At 38.6% G+C, this 16,999-nt stretch overlaps 1 protein-coding gene across 4 annotated transcripts in view; it reads left to right on the top strand.

Moving 5' to 3' along the window:
• The window catches only part of foxp1b (forkhead box P1b), a 165,587-nt gene that overhangs the window by 74,051 nt on the left and 74,537 nt on the right, over window positions 1-16,999 (top strand). For all 4 annotated transcript variants that reach the window (XM_053497995.1, XM_053497992.1, XM_053497993.1 and 1 more), the window contains one exon: window positions 1,579-1,748. In XM_053497995.1, the coding sequence (XP_053353970.1) occupies window positions 1,590-1,748 (159 nt within the window). In that variant the 5' untranslated portion in view covers window positions 1,579-1,589. The remainder of the gene's footprint in view (window positions 1-1,578; window positions 1,749-16,999) is intronic.

The following is a 16,999-nucleotide window of genomic DNA, read 5'->3' as shown; positions in this document are numbered from 1 at the left end:
CGAGTGTTTTAAAATACAAGCCCACTTCCAAAACTAATTATCCTCGGAATCCAAGGTTCCAATGTATATAATTGCAAAAAATCATAAAAAAAAGTCACAGTGGTGATACATGAATTGCCACACAAACGAATCACAATTTATTACTTTATCTATTTCCCCATCTCTAATACCTAAGATATCCTTTGATGCTTTATTATATGTAATAAATGTAATATCGGTGTAGCAACACCGTGGTCTTACACCTCCAGGGCCAGGGGTTCGATTCCTGCCTCAGGTGTGTGTGCATGGAGTTTGCATGTTTTCCCCGTGCATGGTGGGTTAACTTTGTTTTGGTCCATCACGTAAAAGTGTTGTAACCAAATGTGGAAAAGTTCAAGGGGTATGAATACTTTTGCAAGGCACTGTAATAATATCGTTTAAACATTTATTTACTATCAGACATGTACTTTTGTATCTAACTTTAATAATGTCTGAATAAGTAGTTATTATAACTGTATTGTAGTAGCGATGATGACTAAAATGACAACCACTTTTATAAAGAAGTGCATTAGCATTAATAGGATGTAGTTTCCTTTTCTACTTTCTCTCATCTTTGGGTTCGTAGCTTTATGTTTCAAGGCCTTATTCTTCTGCACGGAATTAATAATAAATCGGATCGCTTGGGCGATCTGGGACATGGTCCTAGTGTATGAGACGATGAATTCTTGCCCATTTCAGAAATCCAGTGTCCTACAGTACTGTATATGCAGTATATTTAAGTGTCTAGGCTCGTGAAGAGAAAAGAGCACACACAAGAGAAGGAAAAATATGTATAAACCAACAACATAAGCATGCATTCTATACTCAGAAAAATCCAGGGCTTTAAAGAATAAAATCTTACTGACACATGACGTTGATGTAATGGATACATTCTAAATACATTGACCATAAGTCTGGATTGTTTGCCGCAGCTGGTGCTTATTTATGTTCAGGCTGGGATTCTGGTGTAAACTCAACAGCTGCGATGCAAATGTTTGCAGTACAGTTTGATTCGGGACGACTTTCGGGGAGAGCTGTCAGCCATTAAAAAGCCATCGAGGCCGCGGCTCTTCTGGGAGCCATCCGAGTAAATATATCCATTTCAGTCGAATGTGTTTTGTTTTGCGAGCGAGTGTGTTTTCTTGGGCTTCTTCGCAGAGACTTGCTGTAGGGTTGTGTTCCTGTTCTTCATTTTTCCCCCCTTTCCTTTCCTCCCCCTTTCCTAACTGAAAGAAATGGAGAAACAGAAACAAAGCCTTTCAATATCTCACAACCTGCACCCTTTTTTGGTCTGAGCGTGCACGGATGTGTCATCTCTAAGGGATCTAAGCATTGTACAGTATTACCATGTGGGAATGAGTGTGTGTGTGAGAGAGAGAGAGAAAGAGAGAGAGAGAGACTCTATAAATGTTTGTGGGTGGAAACCATCAGCAAACAAACAAGTCCAGTTCAACTAGGAAACAAGAGGAGAGCCAAATATTGCCAAAAGTCTGCTCATGCGTCTGAGATACGGCGCTTTATTTTGACAGCTGTGTCTTTTTCCGTATCTTTTCGAAACAGGTCTTTAAGTCATGATGCAAGAGGCGGGGACAGCGGAGGCGACGAGCAACGGAACAGCCAAACAGAACGGGTTGGCAGCGGAAGGCGTGTACCGAGACGTACGATCCAAGAGCACCACACTGTCCTCCGACATCACAGCCGCAAACCTCATGACCCTTCAGCAGCAACAGGTAATTGTGATTTATCTGATCACACATGAAGGTTTTGGATCATACACCTGGTTCAATCAGTCTCAGACTCACTCTTTCTCACCTGTCCATGTCATCCACATGTCTCTCTCCCTCCTTTTAAGTGCCCATTAATATTTCATCCTCTCTCCTCCTCCAAGCACATAAACACATTATTATGATTATTTATGTATACTGAAGGTGTCCTGAATTTTTAAAACACTTTAAAGTGCTCTTTTGGCAATTGTGTGTTTGCTTGCTGACGTGTTTATCCTAGTACACTTGGCTTTCCAGTAAAATCGTTTGCAGAAACGTAGGAGCAGTGGAGATCTCGGACTCTGACACCACGCGCTGTCGACATAACACGTTGTCCAGTCAGGCAGTCTGCCCTTTTAAGACCCACCCCAGAAATGCTTTTTTTTTTCTGTCACCGCGACTCAGTTCGCGACGGCACAGGCGAAAAGGACTTGAAAAGATCAGTGAGCCGCATGCTTTCTGTGCCCCAGGGGCTGATGGGAGTTGTTGTCAGTGGTTGTTTGGTCATGATGGAGCGACGCTCTGATGTAGCTGTCACTCGGCATAGAAACGGCTGTCTGTAAACACCGGGGCAGTGGCGTTGCTTTAAAACAAAGATCGACGCTGGCTTTGAAGATCTTTACATATGGTTTGGTGTCACGGTTGCCATTTGATGCCAACTTTATGGCAAACTTTAAAATATCAGAACAATTTAGATATTTCAGTGAGCTTCAAGTACGGGAACACAGATGCACAAAGGCATGTGAGTGATAATAGAGCTCTGTGTAGGGTCTGTGTTTTATTGTGTAGCTCATATATAAAAGATTAAAGCACTTTATAAGGAGCACAGACAGGACGACAGTGTAATGGTTACGCTTTGGGCTCACACTTCCATAGCCGAAGGATTTTTAATTTTTTTTGTGTGTGTGTGTGCGCATGCCCAGCAAAAGACTGGCAACCTGTCCAAGGGCGTACCCCACCTCATGCCTAATGTCTCTTACATAGAGACTGTACGTAGGATAAGCGGTAAAGAAAGTGAATCAATGAATGAATAAGAAGCACATTAATAAAATATGAAGTGTTGATTTTTTTTTTTTGTTAAAGAAATGTTGCATCATCAAACAAAATATGACACCATAGCTGATTACGAAGATAAAGTTCATAGCTGCCAAATGGTATTCTTAATCCTTAGCAATTGGCTGTCAGGCCTTCTCTCACCGCCCATGGAGTGGCCGAAGCCGAACGCACAACGCCCTGATGTTGGCCGCAGGAAAATCACATCCATGCTGAATTCATTAGTGCCGTCGTCACACAAAACCATGGATGAAACTTCAATAACTGCAGGCCACAGTTGAGTAAACAGTTGCGCTGAAATTTAATTCCTGTTGACTTTTCCTTCGTTCCCTGCCAGAGGCGGGTTCTGATTCGCCCGACTAAAACAACAAGAGTTACAGCTTTGATGGATGTGAGGGGAGACGAGGGAGAGGAAGAGATCTGTGGGTGAACCAGAATGCTGTGCTGGAAACAAACAAACAAAAAAAAGACCAGATAAGAAAGGAAAAAGGATTTGTGGAATGAAGTGGTAGTGCGATACATTTTAGTGCAGTTTTTATTACTGGACAACATGGACAAGGTTCTCTGACACTACGTCGGAAGGTGTACAGTTCATCTTTCTGGTGGCAGTTTTATTTTTAAGGGGGTCCTACAGTATGTGGGGGACAAAGCCCTCCCTTTATTTCTTAAAGCAGATGATTTTTAAACAACACATTGTTTTCATGCCAATACAAAAGTAATTACATTATTGCTGATATTTGAAAAGTAAAACACACACCCCTCCTGTCAGTGCCCCATTTAGAAACTCCACCTCCCATATTTATGGACACACATTGCCAGAGCAGCTACACTAACTACTTGGCTAGCTGACACTAACTACTTGAACGCCCCCCATCGTCGCTGATTGGCTGGAATTGTCGCAGTGTTGTGTGGCACAGCCTGCGCCACTTTTTTTTTTCATTTTCCTGTTTTTTGTTTGCCAGTTTTTGTTGGTCTTAAATGGGTGTGCTGCTCTAATATGGGTGGAGTGGTGTAAAAAAGGGGTGTGACTGTCAACGTCCTCAAACATTCCATGTCCTCCTAAGGCCTTTTTTTTTAAGGTTTTTTTGTCTTTGTGTCACCTGTCCCAATTAATAGATGCCTGAATACTAACTAACAAAATACAACAGATTATTTTTTACTACTGATTATTTTATCTGCTTAGAGCAGAGACAGCATGTGTGCAGATTACACAAAGACAAAACCACCATTGTGGGCATACAAACCCATATATACTCATATATGCAGTTTAACCAGTTTGAATGCTACAATCATAGGCTAGTGGAAGTTCCACGTCCACAATACAGCAAGCAAAGTCTCCGCACAATAGGCATCTCTGCCGTATGTGCGGTCTGCTGAGGCCTTAACGAGAAGTATTTTACAGGTTTCACACGTCTCCATATATCTCATAGAAATCAAACCAAAGCCAACAAAACACATTATTAAACAACCATGTATCATTTGCATAATAAGATTACCAATGCTGTTAGAACACCAGTGGTATACTACGTTAAACTGGCACTTCACGTGCACTTTCACGTTCTCTCATGACCCCCCCACCCCACCCTTGATGCTTTACGCTTAGACCCGCTCTCGAAAGAAGATTTAAAAATCATTGAAAGATCCAATAACTCTTAATACTCCCACATACATGTAAGGTGTAAAAGTGTAAAATTGTTTTTTTTTCTGCCGTTGGAGCTGACGTGAAGCAGATTGTCTAGATTAAGTTCTCGGACACGGGGCTTAAATTCTCACATGACGTGTACAGATTTGTTTAAAAAGACATATGTCATTGATATATTTTATTTAGTCATCTTTCAAATCTTTAGACATCATGTGTTTGCTCGTAATTACTATTTGATGACCTGTGAGCAATCGGTTCTATTGATATAAAAGAAAGGGGGAAAAAACCCAAATCTGGCATTTATAATGATATTGGAAATAAATTATTAAAAACAGACCATTGAAGAAACCCTGTCTAGGTGGGAAAGGGACAGTGTGTGTGACCATGTGTTATTCAGTTTATGCTTATCATTGTCTTTATGCATAAATAAATAAGTAAATAAATAAGAACCATTTTAATAGATTAGAGCTATCTTTATATAGCTATGTATTATATATTATTTCCTAGGTTCATATGTAAAATTCGCTGGATATTTTTATTCACACAGTGACAAATAGTGTATCCATTGAAAACAAAGTTGCTTGCTTATATAGTTTCATATAGCTTTGATGTGATGCTTGAGTTAGGAATTAGTGTCTGTAAAAAGTTTAGATTTATGGTTAATGTGCATTTTATTGCGCATTTTAATGTGCATAATAGTCTTGAGCCACCTATAATTTCCATATATAAAATTAAATTAAATAAAATAAATAGGAACAAATGTTTTACTGCGGCAGGCTGCAAAGTGCCTAAGGATCCCATTTTAAAAATTGGTTGTTTATGTAACAACCTCAGCAGCATCCTCATTTCTCTTCTCGTCTACTCCGACCACTCAGCGTTCAGGATCACCAGCCTGATCACCCGTCATCATCTGTACCTGTCTCTCACTGGTTCATGCCTTAAGTTACATGTTTTTTTATGCTCAAATGATTCATAGGTCACTGTGGGGCTTAAAGAAACAAGACCATTCCTCTAAAACCCTTCAGGTTTAGCGACCAGACTGAAAATCACAGCCAAAAAAAAAAATCCTTCCTTCCTTTAATGAAGAGCTATTCTTTAAGACTCCATTGAAATCTATCTCTCTGGAAGCAAAATATATAGAAATGATGGGTGGCTCAAGACTATTGCACAGTACTGTACATACAGTTAGAATCTGATATTTAGTGTGAGAGCTGCAAGAGAAGAAATGTCTGAATTTTAAGAATGAACCAAGTGGCTAACGTTAACTGCTCTGAAAGGGATTACTCATTTGCAATGCTTGTGTTAACAGACCTCTTTTTTTAAGCATTATTTGGATACCCAACTTTTTTTTTTTTTTTTTATTCTTAACAGCATGCATTGTGTAGAATGTGTGCAAAGCTTTGCCTGGTGATTATTGGGTCTATTAAGATGCAAAACAGAATATTCAGTTTTTCCAGATATTTCCTTTTGATTGGCATTCGCTCAGTTTACTATGTTCCCATGCACAGTATGTATGTTTGTATACAGTTCATTCTAGATTGTACCCATTAAATCTTATGTTACTGCTTTGCTACAGAGCGTCAAATTAGTATATATTTGATAGTTCAGTTAAAATGTGTATATTGGTCATTTGCTGAAACTCCAAAGCTTCATTTTTTTTTTAACCCATAGAAAAGCTGAGTCGAAAATTAATCTACCAAATTCATAAACTAATAAGATTTAAATCCTTTGAGAACATGGCAGGGAAAAAAAACAAACCTGAAGCTTGACATGTCATCAGTTCTTGTTAAGCCACATAACTATAAAAGACAGTGCTCATTAATACATATGGAGGATAAAATAATTGTAATCTGTTTGATCATCTCAAGCCTGACAGGGGAATTCATCTTGCCACACGAGTTAGATCGGGGGAAGTAGACCATAAGCTTCATTTAAACATCTCCATATGAACGTCAAGACTTATCTTGTAGCACAGTATACAGATATCACTTCAGAGATACGGAATGCGTGCAGGTTTAAAAAGCCAGACGAATGAGTTTATTTAAACTGTAGTTCAGCATTACATCATAATGTGCTATTTCTGAATTAATAATACATTATACACTATTAATAAATAAGTCCAAATTATGTCATATCTGACTTCACTGCTTTTGACAGATGAAATGGGGAAACTGGATGTTCAGCTTTTGTTAGACACATGCTAGGCATAATACTCGGATGAGTGATGTTTATTTTCTGTTTTAAACAGCGAACTGTGTAGGCAGTGTTTTAGACTTAACAAATGAGGACATATGTGTCTTTGTCGATGAACTGTGCTATGAGCAGCCATGTTGATTTGACATCATGTCATAAATGGAGAAGAGAACTTAGGTTGGGAATAAAACCCTGAGATAACTTCTTAGATGTGTTGGCATTTCATGTCATGTAAAACACGATGCCTGTTTACTCTGTCAAGAATGAAAGGTTCACTAAGTTGTGCTTCAATGAATTAATGACTAAAATAAAAAACAAAAAGCAAGCCATTTAAAGTTAATAGTAAAAATAAAACTGAAAAATATAAATTAAATATTCCTTAAATAACATAACCATTGTTGGTACTATTTGCTATTGAAAGTGCTGCTACTGTTCTTAAACAACCTGATTCTGTACTATAGAATTCTATTCATTTGTTTATTTATTTATTTATTGTAGAAAAGCTAGGTTCGCTTAAGTACATTTCGTATGTGTTTCATGGATTTATGGCAAGCTTGTCGCCGTTTACAAGTTTTCACAAACATTTATGTTTACAATTTAAATTCAGCAGCACGGTGGCGTAGTGATTAGCACTGTCACCTTGTACCTCCAGGGTCGAGTGTTTAATTCCCTCCTCGAGGTCTGTGTGCATGGACTTAGCATGTTCTCCCTGTGATTAGAGTTTTTTCTCTGGGTAAGTGGTATAGAAGATAAATAAATGAATTTAAATTCATAATAAATGAAAATAGACATTTGTCCACGTTGCTATACCAAAAACATTCCAGACAGTGACTTTTGCATGCCACTACACCCCAACAGATGGCCTTTGATGGTTGTTTTTCAGACGTAAAATTTGGATTGTCGGTTCAGAAAATCGCGAAACCTTACAATAATGCTGCCTTAACCAAAGTGCTCAGCTTTGTTGTAGTTTGTTCATTCCAGCTGCATACTGTATGGGTATTTGTAAATGTTTGATATTCCTCTAATAATAAACCATAATCAATCTGGCCGTTAGCAGGCCACGAGTCCGTAACGATTGTCTTGTGGTTAGAAGTTAGCGTGAAGATGTAGAGCCAAACAAAAATTCCAAAGTCATTGCTAAATAAATGAGGATTTGCATTCTTTAAAATAAATAACCGAGTTGTTAGTAATGTCTCTGTAGTTGCTGCTGATAAAGTAATTGTGTTAGCTGTTTGCAAAGTAAGCTTGGTTACAGTATGTGCAGCATTTCTTAACAGGCGTCATCTGAACATTACACTGTTTGAGATTAGATAAGTAACTAATGATAAATGCAAAACAGTTGAAGAAAATCCACTGGGAGAATAAAGGAATTCACTCCAAATGACATGCCAGTCCATGTTAGGGCACTACAGTATACACACACACACACACGCCACACACTTATACACACAAGGTAGGTAGTCTACCCAGTTACCTAGTTGCAACTTTCTTTTATAGCGTAAGGGAAACCAGGGAGCTGAGAGAAAAGCCTTGTGACAACAGGGGAAGCATGCGAAACTCTACACCACTGTGCTTTCTGCGTTATTATTATTATTATTATTATTATTATTATTATTATTAGTTACATGGCCGAACCATCTAAAATATATATTTTTTTGTTTGCAGAGTTAAAACGAGTTCACTGCTTATGTTTTTCAGTTCCTTATCCACTTTATACAGCGAAGATGTTTTATTCCTCCTGTTGTTGACTTGAAAGCAGGACACATTCTTTTCTTTATGTTCCAGCTGCTAGTACTTTTTTTTTTCTCCTCCTGTGACTTCTTTCACATTTTGATCTGCTTTATTCTGCTTTTCAGCTGGTTTGACATTGCATTATTTGTTCTGCAGCTGTGTAAAAGTGTAAGTGACTGGAATTTCCCCATTTAAGATAAACACATCCTCACCCCGGCCGGGTAAGCACGTCGCCAGAGATACCACCAGAAGTCAGGTGGATCAGAAACGCGTCAACCTGCGTAGGGTTCCTCAAAAAAGTCCCAAATATTTAAAGGATTTTTTCCCCCCTTGTTTTTCCCAGATAGACATCAAGCTTTAATGGAGCCAAAGGCAGTTTTTGGCATAAAGTGAAATACATGCAGATCCTGTAATGACTGCGCTCGGTGACTGCTTTTCAAAAGCTGCTTTTTGTCATGCGCACCCTCGAGCTACGAGAGAACTTGTGGTTTTCAGCATTTTCTTTTGATGAGGAAGTGAGGATGATGAGAGTGATAAAAATAAAATAAAAAAAAAGAAAAAGAAAAACAGACAAACAGGTTGATCGTATGCACCAGCAACCTTTTTGTGGTGTTTTGAGCCTTTTTTCTCTTCATTTTGATGCATGTGCAACGGAAAGCGCCTGCGTGTGCACGTACAAACAACCTCTGCAGCAAGAAGGAAGTGGCTTTTTACAGCTGATGTAGGATTTAGTCTTGATGACTCTATAAATGCCTATAAACTCACCTGTAATTAGCCAGCAACAAACACTCCAACACCCATTCCAAGCCGTTACGGACAATACGACGGTGCTCAAGAATGTTCCTGTTGTCTCTATCGCGTCTCATGTTCTGCACAATCCGATGATTTATGACCATTCGCAAAATGCTGGTGCATTTTTAATCACTTGCATGCTTGAGCAAACTGTTGTTGACTTGTACTTATGGACTGCCAGTAATCACGCCGAGCACATGCACGTACGCAGCTGCTGAATATTTAATATCAGCACCCTGCCTCATCACAGACATCTTTTAATGAAGTTTGAGGGCTTGGAAATATCCATCCAAGCCCTGTGTCTGCTCCCAACATATTCCATCAATATCAAAAAGTAAAAAAAAAAAAAAAAAGGACGAAAGAAAAAAAAACAAAACAATGGATGAATAATTGCTTTTCTTTTATGGAAGGGCAAATCCGTTGGCGTTTGCTTTGTCAGGCTCATGGATGCTTTAGCTTTGTTACAAATTACAAGATAAAGCAAGGCAATTATGATTTTTTTTTCTTCTCTCTGTCCTTGGATGAGTGCAGTTGTCTGTGACATTGCATCTAGAAAGACAGAAAATAAAAGAAGGTTGGCTTTTTAGTCCGCAACTCTTTGAGATCTCTCGTCTGGCATGGCACACATGTTCTATTATGCAAAAGTGTACGTGGTGCTTCATGGAAACAAGGCGATGAAAAGAGAGAAAGAAAGAGAGAGAGAAACTGGAGAGAAAGTGAGAGAGAGATTTTGTGTAGACCCAGATAAATGCATCCACTGGTGAGAAGCTGATGGAAGACAGATGAACAGACTGGAGAAGCTGGATTAAAATAAGATTCATGGATGTCGCTTGAGCATTTCCCTTTCTTGCATTCCTCCTCTCTGCTCTCCTCCTCTCTCCCATCTGCTTGCAAACTCTTACAGGTAATGTCCGATTGGCCCGAAATGACAGGCTTGCAACTTCCCAACTTATTGCAGCTCTAGACAACAGGGATAAAGATCAGCGTTATGACACTGCATATTGCCTCAAATTGCTTTATTGGTAAAATGATAGTGCTTGCTCCAATTTCAATAATTTTCTGGAATCCCTCGTTGAACGCTTTAATTGTGTTATCACCCAACTTGCAACATCTGTCTTTATACAGATGACAGTTTTATTACAGTGTGAATTTCTTTGCTGCGTCTGCCAATTGATGGGCAATCTGATTCATAATCGTAGCAATGCAATGGAAATTAAACATTAAGGGTGATTGTATGTAGAAAAGGCGAGAAATAATTATTCTCAGGAGAAAGGGAACCTGCAGCGTGTCACAGAATACTCCATCACCGCGTTTTTATTTATTTTATTTTTTTCCCAAGGAGAACCACGCCATTGCAATTTTCCCATATTGCCTTCTAATTGGGGCAAGCAATATTCCCCGCCTTTAAAGAGATACTTTCATCGGAGCTCCGAAGCAAAGCGCCGCTCCTCCGAACCTGGCAAACCCGCCCCGTATCAGGGTTTCGCTTTCACAGTCAGGGCATCAGAGAAGATTTATTATCAAGTCTAGCGCCCATAAACTATAGAGTGCTATGATGATGTGCAGGTCATATATATGTACGTAGGGCAGATGGAGAGAGTTTACTGCACCGCGGGTTAACATCCTGTTTACAGTAATTCATGTGCGAGTTGTTTGACAGTGAGGTAAGGAGTGTGTCTGGGGCTGTACAGGAAAAACAGGACCAAGTTGCTCTGCTAAAGGCTGCAGCGCCACATCGCTAATGGATTTCGGGTCAAACGGTCAGCCGACGGAAAAGTGGCGTAGTGGGGAGAGAGAGAGAGAGGTAGTGTGTGTGTGTGTGTGTGTGTGTGTGTGTGTGTGTGTTAATGCGAATGATCTGTGTATGCCTGTTTTTTTTTTTTTTTTTTTTGTAAAGATTTGTTGCCCGTCCCATTGTTCTACTTCCCATATTTACGTAGATGATGTAACCTCGGCCTGTCTCATTCTTTCCCTTCTTCTTCTTCTTCTTCTTCTTCTTTAACAACAATGTGCGTGTGTATGTGTGTGTGAGAGAGAGAGAAAGATAGACCTCCCGTGTAAATGATGCCGGCTATGCTGGTACCATTAGGAGCATGAAGCACCTCTCACTGTCTACACTAAGCGGATGGGCTTTGATGCCGTAAAGAGGGGTCCTGTAAACGTGGAGCAGGTGTTGTAGGCAGCTGGGGGAATAACGCGGCCCTCTGTGTTGTTGACATCGTTTTAGCATTAGATCGCTTATTCAATGGGCTCTAGGGAGGAATTCAATTTAAGACGAAGCCTGTATTTTTAAAAACATTTATAATCTTCTTCTCTTTCTCCTTCAGGTCCTCTCAGTCAGGACGTTATTTAACGTTACTTTTAGATTGTAATGTTTTCCTGAAGATGAACAATAATTGCGTCTTTTGGAAGGAAAAAAAGAAGAAGTTTCCGTTCCATATAACGCAATTTCAGAGTTATTAGGGCTTAATTTAAAGATGCATTAATTGTCATGGGAAGTGAGGCGCTTATGCATTTTTAATGAGATTTCGACTTTTGAAAAACTTCACCGAATTAATATGTATCAGGAAAAGTATATATTTTTTTTCACTTGGATCGCAAAACTTCTGGGTAATTATTATTCATGGACTGTGCATGGTAACACCCCAACACAAATGCCATGGAGATCCAATTAACATAGAATGGGCCCTCAGGAGTGGGGATGATAAGGGTTAACCATGCTATTGAAATGAAAAATTCGGCCTTTCTGAGCGTTTTAAAGCGTTTATTTGTTTCAATATAGCCTTCATCCACTGAACCCACTCCTGATTAAGGCGTCTCAGGGAAACTCCAGAGATTTGAACAAAACAGCTTTGAGCATGAGAGAGAGTCTGACGACACTTTAGAGAGTGAAGATAAGTGGAGGGGTGGAGCACATGTAATGTGAAAGTCCTGTACTGCAGCTAGTTGGTATTTCTTATTCATAATGTCTAGATGTCGGGACAGGTGATGTGTTGATTCAGAGGGTTGTGGTTCAGGGCCAAGGCCACACTACCAGTGACGGAGTAGAGATTTGTCACCATTGCCGCACACGCTGGTATCTGGCAGTTTCTTTTGTGTGTGCATCATTGTGTACAGTGGTTAACACGCGACAGTGTATATGTTGAATATTTGCTTTCAGGGGGAAAAAAAAGAATTTTCCTTTGTTTAATCTCTCCAACCACAGATATTACACAGAATTATACCTGAAACAAAATTACTCAACCCAAACATATTTTAAAAGAGAGCACTGAGTCCTGATCCTGTCAATCCTGCCGAACATGAAGATGTACCGGAGCTGTACTGAATGAGCACAAATCCCACAGCCATGCTACAGAATCTAGTAGAAAGCCTTCTCAGAAGAATGGAGGTTATTATGCCAGTAAAGGGGACTAAATCTGGACATATAAGACTGATGCTCAAGTGTCCACAAATATTTGACTATATAATTCCTTTGTATTAAAATATATAAAAAATATTTTTAGATGTTATTTCCGGTTTTATTTGTGGCCAGGGGATGATCAATCACAGAAACATATTTAATTTAATACAGAATTTCCACCTTTATTATAAATGCTTGTCACATTGTTTGTGATGAATTATTAGTGGATAATGTGACAAATCGTGAAAAATACAAGAGTAATTATACTTTGTTGTTACACTTCAGTATTATTTTTGGCGTATACATTCATTACTGTAGTATTATTGAATTTCTGAAATGTACCTTTGCTTAATTACATTTTCTAATGAAAAAAAAAATAACCTCACTTTTTTTCTTAAATTAAACCATACAGTTTTATTTAATTACTTGTTAAAAATACATGAAGTGTCTAGGAGTTAACGTGTTCAGTTCTGCATCCAACCATTTTAGTTTATTACTTTAAATCAAGTTTATCATTGTGGAAAACAATGTTAAGGAAAGTTTTTTAAATTCACTAAATGGTTATTTTTAATCGAGTACAATTTTTACAGTACACGTCATTATTATAATTATTATTAAAACACAACTGAAGTTACACTTAAATATAATAAGTATGTGGGCTGTAACTGGGTTAGAACTCAATTACAATTTAAAACAACTATAGTGTATATGTAGTGTATATCTACATTTTTAACTATATAATTAACTAAGATGGTACTTTTAGTGAGATAATAGAAATTTTCACTCTTTATTTTACAGACTAACATACAATACACTGCCTGGCCAAAAAAAAAAACATTGTTTTCAAAATGACTGAAATTAAGTTAAAAACTGACAATGTTGAAGGATTGGACTTTGGAGCAATGGACAATTGTTATGGGTTCTAATGAATCCAGATTCCAAATTGAATCCAGACCCTATTCCAGACTGACGTTTACATTTAATTTAATTCAATTCAATTTTATTTTATTTGTATAGTGCTTTTACATTTACATGTACAGGCATTTGGCAGATGCTCTTATGCAGAGTGACCTACAAAAGTCTCATGTGCTTCCCTTTTTATCCTGATACACCATCACTTTGGAATAGGTTCAGTCTGGACTTTTGTCAGTTGCTCCAAAGTCATGCATAGTGGTCAGTGTTATGATCTGAGGTTGCTTCGTTTGGTCAAGTGTAAAAATGTTATGTGGTAATAAAATGAAGTCAGCAGATGACGTGAACGTACTGAACGTACGGCCAGGTTATCACATCAATGCTTTTTTTTTTCTTCCCTGATGGCATTGGCATCTTCCAGTCGCCAAATTGTGAAAGAATGGTTTGGGGAACAAGGAATCATTTTCACACATGAATTGGCCACGACGTTGTGTGTGGTAATCAAAGATAAAGGCTGTTGTATGAATCGTCAGTGTGTGTGTGACACTGTTTTTTATTCCCATAATGTATACTGAGAGATGGATGTGGGCATGACCTAAATAGATATCTCCATGTATAACTAACACAATAGAGATAAACTTACTCAAGTCTTAATGAAATTTATTTTATTGCAGTAGGGTTTTTTTTCTACGCATTCATTGTAACCACAAACTACAGCATAATCTTCCAACTTTAGTGGGATTGTTCCTGTGTGTTTTCTGTTGTTAATAATGACCTGCCAAGGCCCAGTGGATGTGACGTGGCCTCTATTCGGAAGAGAAATGGCAGCAGCGGCAGTTTGCGTACCATTCGGAGAATGATATTCGGCGTCTACGATATGATGGCGGCCCATAAATATGGCTGATGGTCCCTCGCCTATCTATGAATGACGCCTGCCATAAATAGTTTCCCCTCTGTTCCCCTCTCATAAATCCTTTTCTTTTTTTCCTCCCTCTCCATTTGTTCCTGAGAGAAGTAAAATGTGATGTATTATTTAGTCGGTCAATAAAAAAACAAATGTTTTGTAGGCCAGGAGAACGAGCAGAGCAATTCCCCTCGCGGTGCGGGGAGGTGTGTCACGCCATGCTCCCGGCTTCACTGCCCTGTTGTTATTTGCTTGTTTACAGTCGCTGACATGATGTAATAGAAAGGGGCTGTTAGAGTGCAAGCCAGTAAATGGCACAGAAAATAAGCCAGTGCCTTTATGCATGTGTCGGTCTTTCCCTCTCTGTCTTCCTTCCAAGAACAAGGGAATATGTCCTGAGACTTACAGTATGTGGAGAAGAAGACCTAATATGTCTGTGAAAGGGATGTAAAATTGATATACCGCAACATTTGATGTGTGGGAGATATTTTCTTGGCACACTTTGGGCACCTAAGTACCAACTTAGCATCATTTAAATTCCACAGTCTGTGTATTGTTCCTGACCATGTCCAAGCATTTATGACCACAGAATATTGTGCCAAGTGACAAAGCTATAACCAGCTCAAACTGCTTTCTTTAACATGACAGTGAGTCTAGTGGTCTTCACTGTCACCAGATCTCAAATTCAATAAAGCACCTTCAGGACGTGATGGAATACGAGTTTTGCATCTTGGATGTGCGGCCGACAAATCTGCAGCAACTGCGTGATACTGTCATGTCAATATGGACCAAAATCTCTCACCTTGCTAAATCTATGAAATAAGGAATCAGGGCAGTTCTGAAGGAAAAAGCGGGTACAACCGAGTACTAGCAAGGTGTACCTAATGAAGTGGCTGGTTAGAGTATATATTTAAAGAAAGAAATATTTATAGCTGTCTGATTTGAGCTGAATGGTACATTACGCCTTGGTCACAGATATAATGACAGATTTCACAGATTATTTTGTCCTTGACGATTCCCCAGTCATCAACCACGTTACAAGATTTGCTCAGAAAAAAACCACACGCTTTCACATTATGAAAGTCATTAATCGTAACCAATGATCCTGTTTCTCGGAAACCAGAGAAAAAAGCCTTGTAAAAACACTTCAGATCAAAACAAACACTGGATGACACTTAGCTGTCGTCGCTTATCTGTCTTTCAAATCAAGATTGAGATGTGCGACAGTTGATTGAGACATGAGATAACTACTTTCTTTGACACTACAGGATGTCGGGTCTTAAATATTGAACGCTGGGACACCTTGACTGGGTTGTGGTAGTGGATCATCATTGTTATGATTAGATTTTACACTCACCACGCTACAGGGGAATTGGAGAATGTTTAACGTAAGAGGTGTTAAGTGTTAAGGAGGGGAGTTGAAATAAGACTGTTTATCCCTGGAGGCTTAAGAGTAGCATGGCATGTCAGGAAGATGTTAAATGTTGTAATGACAAATTTGCATTCTGAATTGATGTTTTTTTTATATTAAAAAAAATGTTTTGAAGCATGTTGTTCTAGTCTATCATTATTGTTCTCAGTTGAGGTGGAGGGATGATGCTAGAAACATAATAATAATAATAATAATGCGAATAAACCAAAAGCAAAATGATAATTTTTTCTTAATAAATCGTGTAAAAATGTAAAAATTGTGGGTAAGAAGAAAATCATCTGCAAGATTTTGTTTGCTTTTTTTGTTTGTTCGTTTATTTATTTATTTTTAATATTACAAAATGTGTTACTGTACAATACATATCCCAAAAAAAAACAAAGTGGCGACAGTTGTATATTATATCGTCTCAGCACACATTTCTCACATTTTTTTTTCGCAAATACTAGCAATTAAGTGAATAGGAAGAAACTGGCTATAGTACTTTAATTCCCACAATCCTCAGCAAGATCATTATTGTTCATGTTATATTTAATGTTTTTTGCGTTAAAATTTAAAGCATGTTGTTCAAGCAAAAGTCTAGCATAGTATAGCATGATCACCAGGGCAGAAAGCCAAAAACATGATTTAAAAAAACCCTGCTGTAGCTTTATGAATATTTACAGTGCATATGGTAACATGTTTTTCACCAGGCTTGGTGGCAGCTGTTGCATGTGAGTTTTTTCTGTGTCCGATACAAACATCAGCTTCCTGGCTTATTTTGTAGTTCTGTGTCATAATGTAGATGAATTGATGAGCATATATTTGTACCGAGAGCGATGTAGAAAGGAGCAGGTTGGGTAGTTTCCCTTTATGTCTTAACTTATCAGGAGAACTTCCTTATCACTATAATTTTCTCTTATGGTTTGGGTGTTGTGTGCTGATTAACCCTCATCTTCCCACATCACTGTTGTTGCTACGCGATCAACACCGATCTTAATCTCTGCACCGTACGGCAGGTTATCGTTTCTAGGAGCGGCAGAAGTAAATAATCTCTTAATTGTGATATTGACGTGATTGTTTTCTGCAGCCTCCAACCCTGCGGAGCGCGTTGTTGTGCTTGAAAGCGAGCACGCAAGCCATTTCCTATGTATAAGCGCCAGAGCAAAGTCGAGCGTATGAT

The sequence above is a fragment of the Clarias gariepinus genome, chromosome 6 (assembly GCF_024256425.1).
Source record: "Clarias gariepinus isolate MV-2021 ecotype Netherlands chromosome 6, CGAR_prim_01v2, whole genome shotgun sequence".
NCBI lineage: Eukaryota > Metazoa > Chordata > Actinopteri > Siluriformes > Clariidae > Clarias > Clarias gariepinus.
This window is presented reverse-complemented; position numbering and strand designations above follow the sequence as displayed.